The sequence below is a fragment of the Phacochoerus africanus genome, chromosome X (assembly GCF_016906955.1).
Source record: "Phacochoerus africanus isolate WHEZ1 chromosome X, ROS_Pafr_v1, whole genome shotgun sequence".
NCBI classification, from domain to species: domain Eukaryota; kingdom Metazoa; phylum Chordata; class Mammalia; order Artiodactyla; family Suidae; genus Phacochoerus; species Phacochoerus africanus.
Window position 1 is genome coordinate 90,651,401 of NC_062560.1, and position 16,681 is coordinate 90,668,081.

At 37.0% G+C, this 16,681-nt stretch overlaps 1 protein-coding gene across 1 annotated transcript in view; it reads left to right on the forward strand.

Annotated features, from left to right (window-relative positions):
- The first annotated feature begins 472 nt into the window (after positions 1-472).
- Positions 473-16,681, forward strand: part of NRK (Nik related kinase) — a 128,588-nt gene continuing 112,379 nt past the window's right edge. The window contains exons 1-2 of the mRNA XM_047765737.1: positions 473-813; positions 7,891-7,956. Of these exons, the coding sequence (XP_047621693.1) occupies positions 757-813; positions 7,891-7,956 (123 nt within the window). The 5' untranslated portion in view covers positions 473-756. The remainder of the gene's footprint in view (positions 814-7,890; positions 7,957-16,681) is intronic.

The following is a 16,681-nucleotide window of genomic DNA, read 5'->3' on the forward strand; positions in this document are numbered from 1 at the left end:
AAATGGGAAAATAACATTAGGGGAGGATAAAAGAGAAAAATAGCTGACTAGAAAAGTCACAAGGGTTTCGCGGAGAGATGAGGGCGCGGGCTGTTTGGACTGTGGCAGGGCTGTGGGGCCCAGACTGGGAGCGGCGCAGAGCGGGACCGGTTTTCCGGGGCTGGCAGCTGCCTCGAAAAAGTTTCCTGTGGAACGCTCGCCAGCGGGGGCGGGGGCGGGGGCGGGGGCGGGGGCGGCGGGAGGGCGGGGGGAGGCCGCCGGGGGCCGGCTCGCAAACCGTTATAGTCCTTCAGCACCTCCTTCGGCCAGCGGCCCCCCACGCCCGCCTACCCGCCGCGCGGCTGCCCACCTGGCGAAGTGACGCTGCACCAATTCCCTTCGAGCTGCTCCCGGGTCCCCCCCCCCTTGCACCGCCCCCCTCCCCACCCTGAAAGAGGCGCACCCTGCCGGGGCAGACGCTGAGCTCTCGCCCGCGGAGCACCCGTCTTGCTCCTTGGTCTCCGGGACGGACGCTCAGACTTCTCGCGTCTTAGCCAAGTTCACTTTCCCGCCTCTCAAACTCTGCGTTCCCTCCACCCCTCGCTCCTTCCCCTCTACTGTCCCCTTCTCTATCTCCCACGCCGCAGACCCTGATTCCCCCCTTTCTTTCCCCGGCCCCTTCCCCTCCCCTCTTCTCCTTCGACTTCTGTCCACTTCCACCTCAGAGTCCCCGGAGCGTGCCTAGCTTAGTCGCCTGCTCCCGTTCGGCTCGAAGCCATGGCGGGACCTGGGGGTTGGAGGGACAAGGAGGTCACGGATCTGGGCCACTTGCCGGTGAGTAGAGGAAGCCCGTCGCCCCCCGCAGTTATCTCTCCTGCGGGTTCTGAGCATCGAGGACGGGGACAGACATCCGCAAGGCTAGCTAGGCCAGAACTTCGATTGAGACTGCGAGTGCGGGGAGGGAACCCCCTGGAGCGGGCTTGCAGTAAAGGCGCCCCCTGGGCACCCAGGTCGCTCCAAAGTCAAGGAAAGGCAAAGGGCCAAGGCCTGAGGTGTGGTGGGGAGAGGTGGCCGTTGGGTGGTGCGGGCCAAACACGGCGGGACATTTTCTAAATGTAGCCCGTTTGGTCTAGTAGCGCTCCGGTACTTGTCCTACCAAAGAGCGCGACGACGCATGGCTTCCTAAGAGCACTCCTTTCTGTCACCCCGCCACCCTGTCGTTTTCTTCTTCTTTTGCCAGAAGAGATGCCCACTTTCAGTTTGACCTTTCCTTTTAGGTGATTGCGGGCCAGAAAATTGGACTCTCACTTTCTAATCGTTACTTTGGAAAACCTTATTCTGCCAGGGCACTAGTCCCGATTTAGTATTTCGGGAGTGAAAGAACTCGACGCCGCTTGGGGAAGAAGTGAATTCTGCACACACACTCGATTTTTTTTTTTTTTTTTTAAGTATTGCGCTCACTAGCTAACGAGATTTAGCTTTTGCTGGTGGTTTTCATTTGCGGATTCTCCTTTTCCCGAATACCCAGCTTTCCTCCAGAGTTGTAATTGATTGGTGAGCTATTATTGCCACCGTTATTAGTAGACTTATTATTTTAACGGCGCTGTTTATTTCATTGGCATCTGGTTTCTGGCAGATATTGGATCCCACCCAAATCCATTTTTCAAGTTCCCTTTTTTAGATTGGCATTTCACTCGCATCCTCTCTTAAATGCGAAGGGCCCCTGTACACTCTGAAAGGGAATAAGCATGCACCATGCTGGAGTGATCGCCACGCAACTGTAGTTCAGAGCAGTGGCCTGCTTGCTTTGGAAAAAGCTAAATATTAACCTTGAGGTTATAGAACTATTCAAAGTCGCAGTGCTTTATTTTTATGCATGTTTACATTTAAATGTTGTCTTGTTGATGATAGCAGAGGGCTGTCCCTTTCAAAAATGGGGCATTCCTCAAGCCTCACCTATATAATTTTACACTAAAATGATGTGAAAGGGGAGGTGGTGTACATGATAATATTTTAACAAATTGTTATCAGCCTTTAAAAAAAAAGGAGTCTCAATATAAACATGTTGAATTACAGATATTAGCATGGTGGCTACTGATGAAGCTTCATAAAATAAAGAGAATTTTTAAAAGCTGAATATTTTTCCACTATGCATTCATGCAGTGTATACATGAGATTTCTGGAATATGGAGGCCTCAATTGGTGGTTTCCTTTCTGAACAACTCTTTCATATTCTGACTAGATTTGTTCCCAAGTAAAAGTGTAAAACCAATGAATGAAATGTTACACTCCTCCAAAATTCTCTGTGTATGATGGGGGAAAGGCGGAGGGGGGGGGGAAGGACACTAGGGCAAATATGGAAACCACACATAGGCAAACTGAAATAAATTCTTTTTAAAATTAACTAAAGGGAAAGTGGGAAATACCTCCTAGAAATGATAGAGCAAGGAATCAAGGAATTCCAAACACAAGGAAAAAAAGAAAAGTTTTGATTGCCACAAAAAATGGGGGGAAATGGCCCAGACTTACCGACCCGGTCATGGCCCTTGGATATAAGAACTTGGTGAGAGCCAAGGAGATAAGGGGAAAGTCTGCAATCTTTACATTGCAGTTCAGTGAAATATTAGTTTTCTGGGTGTTGGTGGGATGTGGAGGGTAGAAAGATGAGGTTAGTTTTTAACACAGGAGTAAGAAGACACAACATATTGGCATTGCTCTTTGGCCTCATTTTATAGACTTCGTGAAAGTCTCAGAAAGTCCTCAATTTCTAACAATTTCTAAATTTCTACTATATAGGAGCCATTTTATATCTGGAGATGTTCACCATGTGAGCAGATTATGCATATTTCTCCCCTCTCCCCAAACATCCTGATCTAAACCCCAAGAAATCTAGCAGAAGAGCATGTCCTTTAGAATTTTTTTTTTTTTTTACATAGATGCTTGAAAAGTTCACCATTGCTTTGGTCACTGAGGTATCTTTAGTGATTCTGGATTTCTTTACATATGACTTATTTTCTAAGCCGCTGAAGATAAAAGAGTAAATGAAGAGGCCAAGAGACTTCTATGTTAGCTCTTTGGAAGTCTGCATTATGAAGTAAAGGAGAGATGATAAAGCAAGCAAAGAAAGTTGCATATGGTGGGATCCCTTTTGATAATTATCCTCAATAGGATATATATGAATGTCAGAAAGCTGACATCTGTCAACATCGAGTATAGTAATTTGACAACAGCCAGATAATGAGGGAGAATTCAGATTTTTGGAGTTTCACATTGAGGAAAAGTGAATCTTGCAGAGTATAGAATAATTAAATACAGGTCTAGTTTAAGATTGGTATATTATGTCCTTTCTAGGGCTGGCCAGCTAAATGACCACAAGACATGGACCCTTGAGAGAGGTCAGGCTGGCTGTGCAAATTGCAATTTAAAGAAAGTGGTAGAAGTTTATTTGGCATTTTTGTTGTTAGATATTTTTAAAACCTAAGGAAGTAAGAAAAATTGAAAGCTTGGGGAAGCAGGAGTGGGAGAGGGAATTGTAAAAATTTTTTGCATGATTTCCTGAAGTTAAAGATGTAAAATAAAAGAGTGAACAAACGTAATAACCAGAGACTGACATTTTCTTTGTTCATTATTGGGTTATTCTCATTTTTCCATTTTTCCTGACTTACTATTGAATAAATATTTCCTGTAGGTGACAAAACAGAAAAGAAAGTACAGAGATTTGTGGTTTGTGCTTCCTTTCTAAAAAAAGAGTTGCAAAATTCTTATGTCTTTATATACATGTGTGTGTGTGTTTCACATTGCCTGCCAGCAGCAATACCTGGGGATATATATATATATATATATATATATATATATATATATATACAAACATATATAAATAAAACATATATATAAATAATATATGTTATATATATATATATATATATATATATGTATATATATGTATATATAACATACACACACACATATAGTTTTTTTTCCCCTAGTATACATATGTCACTCAATCCTTGGGACTGGAAACTATTTCATCTCCAAATCTGGCATGTCTTTCACTATGATTGTCCCCTTTGCCTTCTGTGCCCAGTATGGTAATGACATTCCTGATTGCTGTGGCCTTGGTATTTGACACTGCCATGTGTAGTCCTAATCTATATTGGGGTCAGGATTAGACAGGCCTGGAGGACAGTAGCAGCAGAGGTGATCTGAAATAGCACATGATCCAAAAAACTATATTTGAATTACATTAGGTTTATATTTAAATATAACTGCCAGCTCTCCCAGTCTTCCACCACCTGGAACAAGACTGCTTTCCACACTCAGTCATGAGAACCTTCCACTTTCTTAAGTCCCTTAGCCCCTTATTTTGAATCAATTATATCTTCTAGTCAAGAGAATTGAAGTATTCAGCATCTCCTCCATTAGGTATTCTAGAGCATCACCTCAACATGATATTGTACTTCAGTCTGTTTTCTCAGTCTTTTCTCTCCCTAATTTATAGGGCAGGAAGTTTTATGCTAGTGCACCAGAACAGTGCACAAGGATCATCTTGGATCTTGGGACCCATCCACAGAAATTCTGATTTCATAATTCCATGGCTGGAACAAGGAAGCTGTATTTTAAACAAGATTTCCCAGATGAGTCTCATGTAGGGAGAGTCTGTACAGTCCACAGTTTGAGAAACACTAGTCTAGAGGAAGAGATTTTCCTCTCTAAATTTTCCACTGAATTGTGAAGCCCATTCTTCCAAATGTCTCTGAAACTTACTCTGGCACTTTTTGTGTTTCTGCCCCTTTCAAGTTCTTTCTCCATAAAGTCTTTTTGTAAAATCACTATTTCTAATATTTTAAACAAAAGAACAATAGCCCCTGCTACTATTCCTTATAAGCACTGTGCAATCTCTTTCCTTCCTTTAGCTGTCTGACTACTCTTTTACTGCCCTAAATCTGAAATTTATTGCTACCTATGTTGACCATATATTGGTTCCCCTTTGTTCTTAATTTCTGCTGTCTTTGGTTCTCTGCTATCGAATCTCTTTCATGACCAGCAAACACTGCCTTCTAGTGGTTATTTTTCTTCCTGTTACCCCTACCCCCGCCCTTAATAAAATGACCTATCAAGGTGTTCATTTTTGCCGTCTTATTGAGTGAGTTCAGAAGACAGAAACGACTCCCCCAAATTCTGGGTTTCATGGGACAACCAGACTAGGACTTTTAAATTGCAGGAGTTAATTTAGATACATAGAAAAATATAACAAAGTATAGACTATTTGCCCAACATTTGTGGTTCAAAAATATTTGAAAACTTAGAGTTTTAGTAATATCTTTTGAGAAAAACTTTCCACAAATTAAGATTTCTTGTTAACTTATTAAAAAAAAAAACCAAATGGAACATTGAAGCATTCTGAACTACAATATTCTCTAAATTGATACAACAGTCATAAATATAAAGATCTTTCCTCTTGTTTTCTTAGCTCCAAGGAATAGGGCAGAGGAGAGAAACAAGTAATCATAGAGACTCATCTGATGAGACCTTTTAATTTCACAGTGATAAAAAAAATGTTGACTTCTCAGTGCTTCCTTCCTTGGGAGCTCAGAATAAACTTTCTCTGACTGTAATTCAGTGGAAAATCTGATATATGAAATTGAGTAATATTACCATAGTAATTAGCATAGTTCCCCTCCTCTTTTTGCCCAGTATGATAATCATTTAGTCTTAAAAGATATTAGTGTGGATATGGGAACCAAAAAATTTGCATAAGACTAATGAAGAAAATACTCTTAGAGTAGATGAATAATAAATTGAGCTGCCTTTAACAACAGAGAAAAAGGTTTTAAAACCTTCTTTTATTAAATGTGTATATAAGGATAATTAAGATGTTTTGGTAATGTGTGAGCAGGGAAAATTTTCTAAACAACATGAATATAGATAAAATAAGGCCTCCAAGAATTCCATAGGCATTTTATTGTCCCGTTCATTTTCTTGGTGTCTTTTTTGAGTAAGTAGATGCCTGAGTTCAAATATGAGTATGGTACATATGTTATTTAGCACTAGAAAAAGGATTAAAGAAATTAAACACTGTGCTCAAAGATTAAGAAATTAAGTTTGTTCAGATAATACAGTAATTTTTTGATATATGGTATCATTTTTTAATTGAAATACAGCCTTAATTGTAACAAAGAATGGTTTACTAATAGAAACCAGCTAACATATTTCTTTTGACAGATGATCAGAGGCTGTTTCTCCAGAAATCATAATGTCTAATATAAATTCCTGAAAGATCTGCTTTAAAGAAATATTCAAAATTCATAGTCTTCAAGCTGAAACTTAGGAACTTCTTTGTTGACTTTTTCCCATAAAATTTTCAAGGAGTTATAACAATAATGATATGCTTATTATCGAGTCCACTATAACAATCTAATTTTACTTTTCTTGAATGCTCAAAATTATCATTTTTAAAAAAGCTTCCGTAATTTGGTTGAGAGTATGGTCCCTGAACTATTTTCTTATAATGATACTGTGCATATTGTGACATTGATTTTAATGATAATTTTAAGAAAGTAGGCTACTAACAACTGTCATATCAATGCATTGGATACATCTGGATTTTAGAATGTAGGAATCTGACTTTTTCCTAAAGAATTTTAGAGCAAGGAAATCACCTAACACTGCACCTTTATTTTATATATGTGAAAACTGAGTCCCAGGGGGAGTAAATAACTTACATAAAGTTATATAGTTAATTAATGGCAGAACTGGGGCTAAAACTTCAGTCTCCTAACTCTGTCCAGTTGAATACTTGTTGACTGAAGTAATCCCAGAGCTGTGTCTTTTTCCTATGACAGTTTTGCTAGATTACACAAATATCACACCAGTTTAAAGGAGTCTATAATTTCACTCATATACATCTCATTTACTCAATAGATTTTCTGTTTAGCCCACATTTAATCACAGTGATAAAATAAATTCTCAAACAAGGTTAAACCAAGTTTGTGTGTATAAAATGTGCTTTCTATGAGACATGTCAATTTCCAAGAATTTGCAAGTGCTTCTAGTACTTTGTGTGTAAATTGGCGTATGCTCATACTTTCTATATGTTTTGCTAAAATAGCAAAATAAGCTGCTACAGTAAAAGTTTAAATGGTGATAAAATTCAAGAAACCACATTTTGTGATGAACAAGCAATGAATGTCCATATTTTAAGGTAAGGAAACAATGTTTAAGGATGAATATGGAAACCTTAGGAATCTGTCAATAAACATATTATATTCTGTCTCCTGTAATGCCACATTTAGGCTTAAGACACAGAAAATATCACCAGTGATTTTGTGCCATAAAAACAATCCGCCAATGTAAAGATTAACTTAAAAACAAACAAAAACAACCCTGTCTAGTTTTTTAAAAAAACAATGCCACAATCTCGTTTTTTTATTCACATTTAGTAGCAATATTCTTTAAGAATTACTTTTATACAAACAATCTAAACTTTTTATCAAATATCCACTCAACATTACATATCTACTCAGTATTACCATTGCTGTATGGTAAACTTTCTGCCTGTCTGATTAGCATTCAAAAGATGGATATCAGAATATTTCAATTGCAGATAAATGAAATCATTTCTATTATGATAGCCTTTCTAATTATGAATGTCTCAATTAGATATAATTTTACATTTCACAGTTTTAATATTAATTGTACAACTACTTAATGTTCACATCATTGCTTCTTTTCTATAAATGACTATACTCCATCCAGGGAGATTGTGACAAGTCTATTCTTTGGTAAATGACACTAGGTTCTTCCCATGGAAATTCTAAGGGAACAAGGCAGATTGAAAATACCATTCTAGATAGTTTAATGCTTGGCTGCTTTTCCAAGAAAATAGACTATTTTTATTTTACATTTTTCCAGGATCCAACCGGAATATTCTCACTGGATAAAACCATTGGCCTTGGTACTTATGGCAGAATCTATTTGGTAAGTGGAGTTGCATTATGTATTCATTCTTAGTGTTCTAATAACAGCAGTGATTATAAATCAAAACCCTACACTGTAAATCTAGTAACACCAAAACACACTTCACTTTGAGAGAACAATCAAGTTAAGATAGCTCAGTAACAGCTGTGAGAATTATTACAAAAGGAATGGATTGGAAAGCTATAGTGAAACACGAGATCTAAATACTATTAGCAGAAATTAATACCAGTCACTAAAGGAAAAGAGAACTAATGCATTTAAGATGTACCCAAATAGAAATATCACTCATTTTATATTATTATGTCCATACCATTCTAATTACTCACATTCAGCTTTTAAACTGAATGTTACAAAAAAATTCCATAGCACTCTATATCATACTATGTACATGAATGTGCACATGTATGTGATAGCATTTCCCAAATAATTTAACAAGAAAATATCTGCATTTGTTTAATGATTTTTTATTAAGCACAAAGTATATCTCAGGCACTGTGATACTCTTTGGAGATAAACTGGTGAACAAAATAGACACTCCCTGCCCAATGTGTGAGTGATTAAATATGTGTATGTGTGTGGAGAGTGAGGGGGTTGGGGGTGGCAAATATACAGATAGGTCCATGAATAATTGTATGATTGCAATTGTAATATATTTTCTGTAGAAAAATTCCTAGTGATATAAAAGCAAAGAACAAGGAGGCTTGATTTAGATTGAAAGGTCAGCCTCCCTGGAGGAATCACTGGTAAACTGATACCAGGAGGACAAGTATGAGATAACTACGGAAAAGTATGGTTATGGAAGATGATGTTGATGCATTCTAGATAGAGCAGGGGCAGTGTTAAGTGCCAGATTGGAAATGGGGGTTGCTTTAGTGGCCCTATCATCCTGATCAGGTGCCTTCCCCCACTATCTAATATGGTAAATAGACATTTTCTCAGTCTTGTATAATGTTCTATACAAATGCAGAGTTCCTCTTCCCCAGGCATTTCCCTCAAAATCCAGTTCATTGTCCCTAGGCTGATCCTTACTGTAAACTTACCACAGGTCCTCTACACATGGGTCATGTATAAGTGTCCTGGAATGGGTCCAGGGGAAGAGGCTTCTATTTCAGACAAAGTTGCCCTCTGCCTGCCAAGCCTTGTACCCTTAGGGCTTCATCTGCCCACAGAGTTTCTTTTTAAAATTCATCTACCCAGGTGGGGTGGGGGAGATGTTTAAAATTTGCACAAAGGTGCCTAGTGCATAGAAGTTGAGTAGTAGAAATAGCATTGTGGAAGATTGTTAAAAGCAGAAAAACTTGTTGTGTATAAGGAACAGAGAGAATGCCAATAATCATGATAAAATTATCTCAAACCATTTTGACCTTACCTGTTAACAGAAACAATAAGCTATGGACAGTGATGTGATACAGACACACATATACTATTTATGTTATCTTAATTGCATTCAAGACTGAATGATTAGTTAACATTTATGTGATCTAAGCAAATTTTGCCACCTTATGCATAGATACCTACACTTTATACATAGAGGTTTCTCTATGCACATTTACGGTCTCCATGGATATACACACATTTTAATTCCTAAGATGTGTGTGTGTGTTCTTGCTTTGATTTTAAGATATAGAGCTCTCTCCACCATCAGATATTAGGAATAAAAACCTCAGTTATGTAAGGCAAAAAGCAAAGGTAAGGTTAGATAACATAGAGGTGGTTTCTTATCAGCAGTCATCAGAATTGTGATGCTATAAAAAGAAGAGGGTAAGAAGGTGAGTTGTGCATGATAATTCTCTTTTTTTAAAAAAACTAGGACTTATTGAGGCATTGATTACATTTGGTAAAATTCATCCTTTTACGTGTACAATTTTATGACTTTGGACAAACATGTCCAGTCACGTAACTACCACCACAATCAAGATTTTTCAATATTCATCTTAAATTACACAGTATACCTTCAAGTAATATTCTACCACTTCACTATGTGGTGTACCAACTTGTGTACTATGGTTATGGTTGTTATACATTTTGTTTTTATGTGTGATGTAAACCTACGCTACTGCTACTTTGTTCCCTCTACTCGATACTGCTACTACTTTTTATTTAGTTTATTAACTTTTAGAGCAATTAAAAAGAAAATTTATATTTATACTCACTTGAGATATTTTTGGAATCTTCATTTCTTCAAGTAAATCTGAGTTTCTTTCTAAGTATGATATTCCTTAAGCCCAAAGAACTTGCTCTGACATTTCTTATAGTGCAGGGCTTCTGGTGATGAAATCTCTACCTTTGTTTGCGTGAAAAGTCCTCATTTATCCTTCATTTTTGAAGTGTATTTACACTGGATATAGAATTGTGGGTTGACAGTTACAGGTTTTTTTCTTTCAGCACTTTAAGAATAACACTCTGTTGCATAGTTTCTGAAGTTGGTCGTCGTTCTTATCTTTGTTCCTTTGTGTTTTTCTTCTGGTTGCCTTTAAGTTTTTTTCTCTTTAACTTCTTTTTTCAAAAGTTTAAATATGAAACGTCTAGGGATTTTGTTTTTATATTTGTCTGGTGCGGTATTTACTATCCTTGAGGTTCTCTGAGCTTCTTGGATATGAGCTTTAGCTCTTCTTTGTGCTTCTGTGCTCCAAAGATTTCTTACACCATGCTCTTGTGCCTCCCCTAGTGGTACATTGCTATTGCTTCTTACTAAGTGCTTGTCAGCTTGGTGGGGTGGGGCAGGGAGTTCTCTGTTTTCCTGGTTCTACCCAGTCTTAGGCAAGATCCTGTGCCTCTAGGTCATGAGAGTAGGACTTTCTTACTTCCCCTGCCCCTCTATGAGTGATAGGACACTTCTAAATGGTCTGGGCCCAGGATTAATCCGTGCCCCTCCCCCAGAAGTAGAGGAATTAGTTTTCTTTTTACATTTTCCCCAGTATTTTAGGTCTTCATCTGTATTCTGAGGAAAACAGGGTTTGACGACCTTTCACTAAAGCTTAGGGCTTTTATTCTATAGTGGGGGAAGAAATTGGATATGGTTTCATGCTCTCTCATTTTGCTGTAAGGACTTTTTCTCTCCACCAGGTCGGTAACATAAATCCATGGGGGAAAGCCTGTGACTGTGTATAAATTCCTCTTGTACCAATGTTTCCTGAGAGTATTGTACTTCGGCTAGCCCATACTTAGCCTTTAGCAGTTCATTAAAAATTCAACTGAATTCTTTATACTAGCTTCTATGGTGATCTTGTCTTCCCTCTGTAGCCAGAGGTGAGCCAGTGCTCATGTCTAAGCTCTCCCTGCAGGTAGGAACTTGTATTTTTTTCAGACTTCAGGCTGGTGGGTTGCCTTGAGACCTCTCTCTGGGTTCAAGAAAATTTATGATTTCATAGATAATGCAGCTTTTTATTATTGGTAGTGGTGGAAGTGGCACACCCTCATCAGGAGCCAGAAGCCCATGTCAATTTCTTTTAATTGAATCTTCATGAAGCATCTACTATAAGCTACATCCTTTACATGTTTATAATTCCTAAGAATTTTATATGTACCTATTCACATCCAAAGATAGAGGACAGATCTTAAAAGTAGAAACCTCTGTGTTACAGAAGGTGAATAATTACAGGTGCTTTGTTTACATTAGACAGACTTTCTTTTCTACCTCAAATTTATTTCCTTCTGTAAAAAGTTTTGGGATGATGGAATTTTGTAGCAATACCTCCTTCATGAAAAACAATCTTGAGTATGTAGTTAATGCTTTAAAAATGTTCATACCTGGGAATTCCCTTCATGGCTCGGTGGTTAATGAACCTGACTATGCTTCATGAGGATGTGGGTACGATCCCTGGTCTCGCACAATGGATTAAGGATCCGGTGTTACCTTGAGCTGTGGTGTAGGTCACAGTCAGTGCTTTGGATCCTGCATTGTTGTGGCTGTGGTGCAGGTTGGCAGCTGTAGCTCCAATTTGACCCCTAGCCCAGGAACTTCCATATGCCACAGGTGTGGCCCTAAAAAGCAAAAAAAAAAAAAAAAAATTTCATAGCCTTTACACCAATAATTACACTTCTGGAAATTTGTGATAAACATCAAAAATGTAGAAAAAACATAAAGATATTCATTTTAGCAGAAAGGTAGCATATTGTGGTAAAAAGCAAGCCTGCTTTGGAACCAGACAGACCTAATTCAGTGCGTACTAGGCCATTAATTAGCTAAGACCTTGAGCAAGTCGCTTAACTTCTGAGTATAAATTTCCTTATTTATAAAATAGAGTTAATAATACCTACCTTGCAAGATTTTATAAAATTTAGAAACAATGCATATAAAGTACTTGGTACCTGATAGCTATCTTTAAAAGATAGTTACTGATATGATTATTAATGTTCCTATTACATATAAAAGACAAATTCAGCAAAATCCTAAATAGTAAAATATAAGATGAATTATCTTAACTCAGTCAATATATCATTGTTCTGAAAAGCAATGTTTATGAAGATATCTAGCAGCATAGAACTATGTTTAAGATGTTAAATATTGCATGTTTTTATATATATTGCATATATAATATGCATATTTAACAAAATACGTATATATATTGCATATTATATATTTCATATTTTACAATATACTGATTGAAGCTATGTTAAAACTTGCACATGAAAAATGTTGAATTAAAACGCTAGAATAGGGAGAAACTGGATATACTTTTCTAGTCTATGCTTTTAAATTCTATATTTATAATGATTATAATGTATTATTTAGGTAAAGAACATATGTGTGTGCATATGTATGTATATTAAATGTATATACATATATATGCATGTATATATATATACATGCACATATACATATATATGTACATGCGTGCATATATATACATATACATATATATACACACACACAAACCAAATACTGTGAACAACAAAATGGAAGCATGATACCATTCAAAATTAATGTCGGAGTGACTCATAGAGTCCTTTGCTTTTTCAGCACTGCCAACCACATCCCCTGCTGGTGTTTGTTTTGGTTAAAGTCTCTCCAATGTCTTCCAGCTTGTTTCCAAGGCCTCGTTCTCTGGCAGGTTTCCAGCTGTCTGCTGAGGTCTGTGTGTGTTGAAATGAAGGCTGAGTCGCACACTCCACATTGTAACCCTTTTCCTTTCCTCCTTTTCCTTCTAATTAGATGCCCATCTTTCTACCCTCTCCTACCTCCTGCCAGTACAAACCTCACTTAAACTTGTGGGTTTTATTTTTCTCTCTCTTTTTAGGAGAAAGTACTGTTCTTCCTTTTTTTCCTCTAGTAGAGTTGTAAAACAGTTTTCTCTTAACCTTTAGCTGCTAGTCTCATAGCTTAAGAATTGTCATTTGAATTGGAAGAATATATAGAATTTGCCCCGATGAGACCATATTAGCAAAAAGAAAATAAGTTGAAACTTGTTTTTTTTCATGTTACTATTAAAAAATTAAACAATTTCCCAAAGAGAAATGTATACAGGAGACCACAGTTATTTTAATGAAATATTAAGAAAGAGCCCAAAGCCCTTTAGGATGGCTCAGTGGGTGGAAACCTGACTCTCCTATTATCTGACATTATACTTATAAATTGACTTTTCTGGGCCTATTTCCTCGACTATAAAGTAAATGTATTTGACTAGATAATGTATTTGACTAGACATCTCCAACATTTCTTCTGACTCTTTAATAATATACTAAGCACAGCGCCTGGAACCCAATAAAATGTAAATTGTTCTTATTTGTAATGTCGTTAGCATAACAATAACTATCTCATAGTGCTTTCACCACTTTGGAAAATAGAAGTTGATTATTGGCTATTCATTGAAGTAGTTCTTAATTTAACCAAATAAAAATGATTTTCATCATGTTTTTCCATTCTTTACTTTACTACCTGGTAGCAAGACCTAATATTTAGCTCAGTAACTGCTATGTTACTCTTATCTAACACCTTTTTGTTACATGGAATACTAGTGGGGCAAGACAGTGAAGTGAGTCACCAGAATGAACCAGTTTGCCTTGAACTTCATGAATTCTTGACTATATTTTTAACCTGAATCACCTATTTCCACATTGTCATTTGCAGATGGTGAGGGCAGGAAAAAGAGCAGGAAAAGTTTCAATAGACCTATTTCAAGCAAAGGAAAAACTCACCTGGAATGGGGTGAAACAGTTGGGTCTAGAGCTTAATTGTTCCATGTGCCTAATGCCTAGTTGGAACTCAGTTAATGCCGGTGGAAGGAAGTGACTGGACCAAATATCTTTGTTCTAAAACTTAAAAACATACCCTGGGCATAAGTAAGCATCCATCCTTGAGAGATATTAGAGCAGTCAGCTGCCCCTTGGTACTCAGCAGATTAAGTCAGATATAGAGGGTGTGGCATTACAAGCACAAATTCCCGAGTTGCTTGCACTCTGGAAGTGCATTGTTGAATATGGAAATTTCTTTTTAAAACACTGTTCCAGTGCATCACTGTTAATTTTGATGGTTTTTTAAATCACTGCTGGACACATTGCTTTTACTTGGAAATTTCACCGGACAGGTGAGATTTAGGTTTACTAGTTACATTTTCTGGATTTTAAATTGGGACAGGGAGTGGAAACAGAAAGACAGGAAAGAAATGTCCTCAAAGTTGATGACATAGAATTTATGATATTTTAAATTAAGTTTCAGAAACCTGGTGCTGACATTTGGGTTGCCTGGCCACTAGGCCTATTGGATAGGGGCTTGAGTATTTTTCCTTTTAGGGCTGAAATTATACTGTTTATTTGCCTACCAAATGTCTAGCACTGTGAATGCTTTCCTTTTAGGTAGGAAAGTTTCCTCACATCCTTGCCATTTTGCAAATATAGCTCAATTAAGTCAGCCAACAAATATTGCTTGAGTGCCCATAAAGTGCATAACACTGTGCATTTCATTATACATTGCAAGCCTTAGAAGCAGGAGCTGAAGTTGAAGCTAAGTTGAGGCCACAGGCTTACTTGGTTGTTGTGTCTTCCTGGTGCAGTACCATAAGTCCAGAGCCATGTCTTGGTTCCACCTTCTTCCTGTGACATTGCTTCCTTGTGATTTTATGCCTCAAATGTAGCGATTGGTCTTTCTTAAGTAACCCTCAGACTGCTTTAGCTTAGGAAATATAAATTTATCCGTTAAATAGAAACATTACTTTGAATGTTTAATTTTCCATAATGCAATAAAATAAATATTTCTTGAATGCTCACTGTGTCCCAAAAACTGTATTAGGTACTAGGTGCTAGTTAGAATGATCAGAAACCATTGGGGGGAGTGGTCATTTTTATTGATTTAGTTTTAGTAGACAGAAGGAAGGAGGTTATTTTCCCTATGACTGTACCTCTACATTGAGGAGAGAATAAAAAGAAAGGGAGAGCTAGGGGGAGATTGAGCAGAAGGAGGGAGGAAATAGGGATGTTCTTTTTTCCCCTAGATGTGGAAAGTCTAAAGGACCTTCTCACTCACACTCTAGAGAAAATTTTTTTTCCTCAATCAGAGGGCTGAGGTTGAATATTTGCAATGGAGGTGAAAGAAGCAACGTACACTAAATAAAGTGAGACTCGGGGGACCAAATTAGCAGAGAGTGATGAGGCCTAGAAACCTTGGAGAAAATGGAATATTTCTATCTTGGCTATGTCATTTCTCCAACTGTGGACTATAACCCAGGTTCTGAGTTGTAGGTTTGTCTTTTTTTGTGTGTTGTACCAAAATTGACTTCTGCCTCCTGATAAATTTTGAGGAAGGAAGAAGCAATAGCATGATAGAAATTAAAGGTGAAAATAAAAGTCATATGTAGAATTTTTGTTCTCAAAGGGCCACAATTAAATTTTTTCACAACTACTCTAATCTGTTTAATAAGTTCACATATATATATGGGGAAATTTTGGTATGTTGAGGTCATGCAAATATAATGGTCTCATGTCTTCAGATATTTGATCCAGTTAATTCTATAAATGGGTTATAGGAGCAGAAAAGATAAATTTAAATGATTAGAGGCAAATATATATTTCTAAACAAAAGCCAAGACTAATAAACCATAGCATGGTGGCTTTGGTCAGTGAGATAAAAGCATCCCAATTGTAATTTTTTTTTTATAAAATATAAATCTCTGTGTGTAGGGGGAAATAATATAGTTACTTTAAAATTGACCTACATAATTGGATAATTGATACTTAGCTTATACACTTAAAGATGTTTTTAATATATCAGTCCTAGGAAAATTTATGTGGATAAGCCCATTTTAAAGAGTGATAGTTTTTAGAGTAAAAAACTAATGTACTCTTTGTCTAATATGTTGAAAATCAAGTAATTTTTATCTTGCATATACATGCGCATATATATTTATATATACTGTATATGAACATAAATACATAGTTATATACATATAAACATATATATTTGTATGTATACACATGATACATACTATATACTTATATGTAATTATAATATATATTCTATATTCTATATAGTATTATATATATATGATTGCAGTCAGATTCTCAGCAAATTCAGTGATTCAGTGAAGGTGGTTGAAGTATCAAAAGTTCTTACTTTCTTTCCTTGATCTTCTAATAGTAGAACACTAAAAACTAGTTACTTAAGTCCTCTCTACATTTCATGAAACAGACACTTTGGAAAATAGCATCTAGGCAATTCTAACTCTTGAAAATAAGAATGAGCCCTAATTTGGTTTTAGGACTTTTCAACATTCTCCCATATTTGTGTATT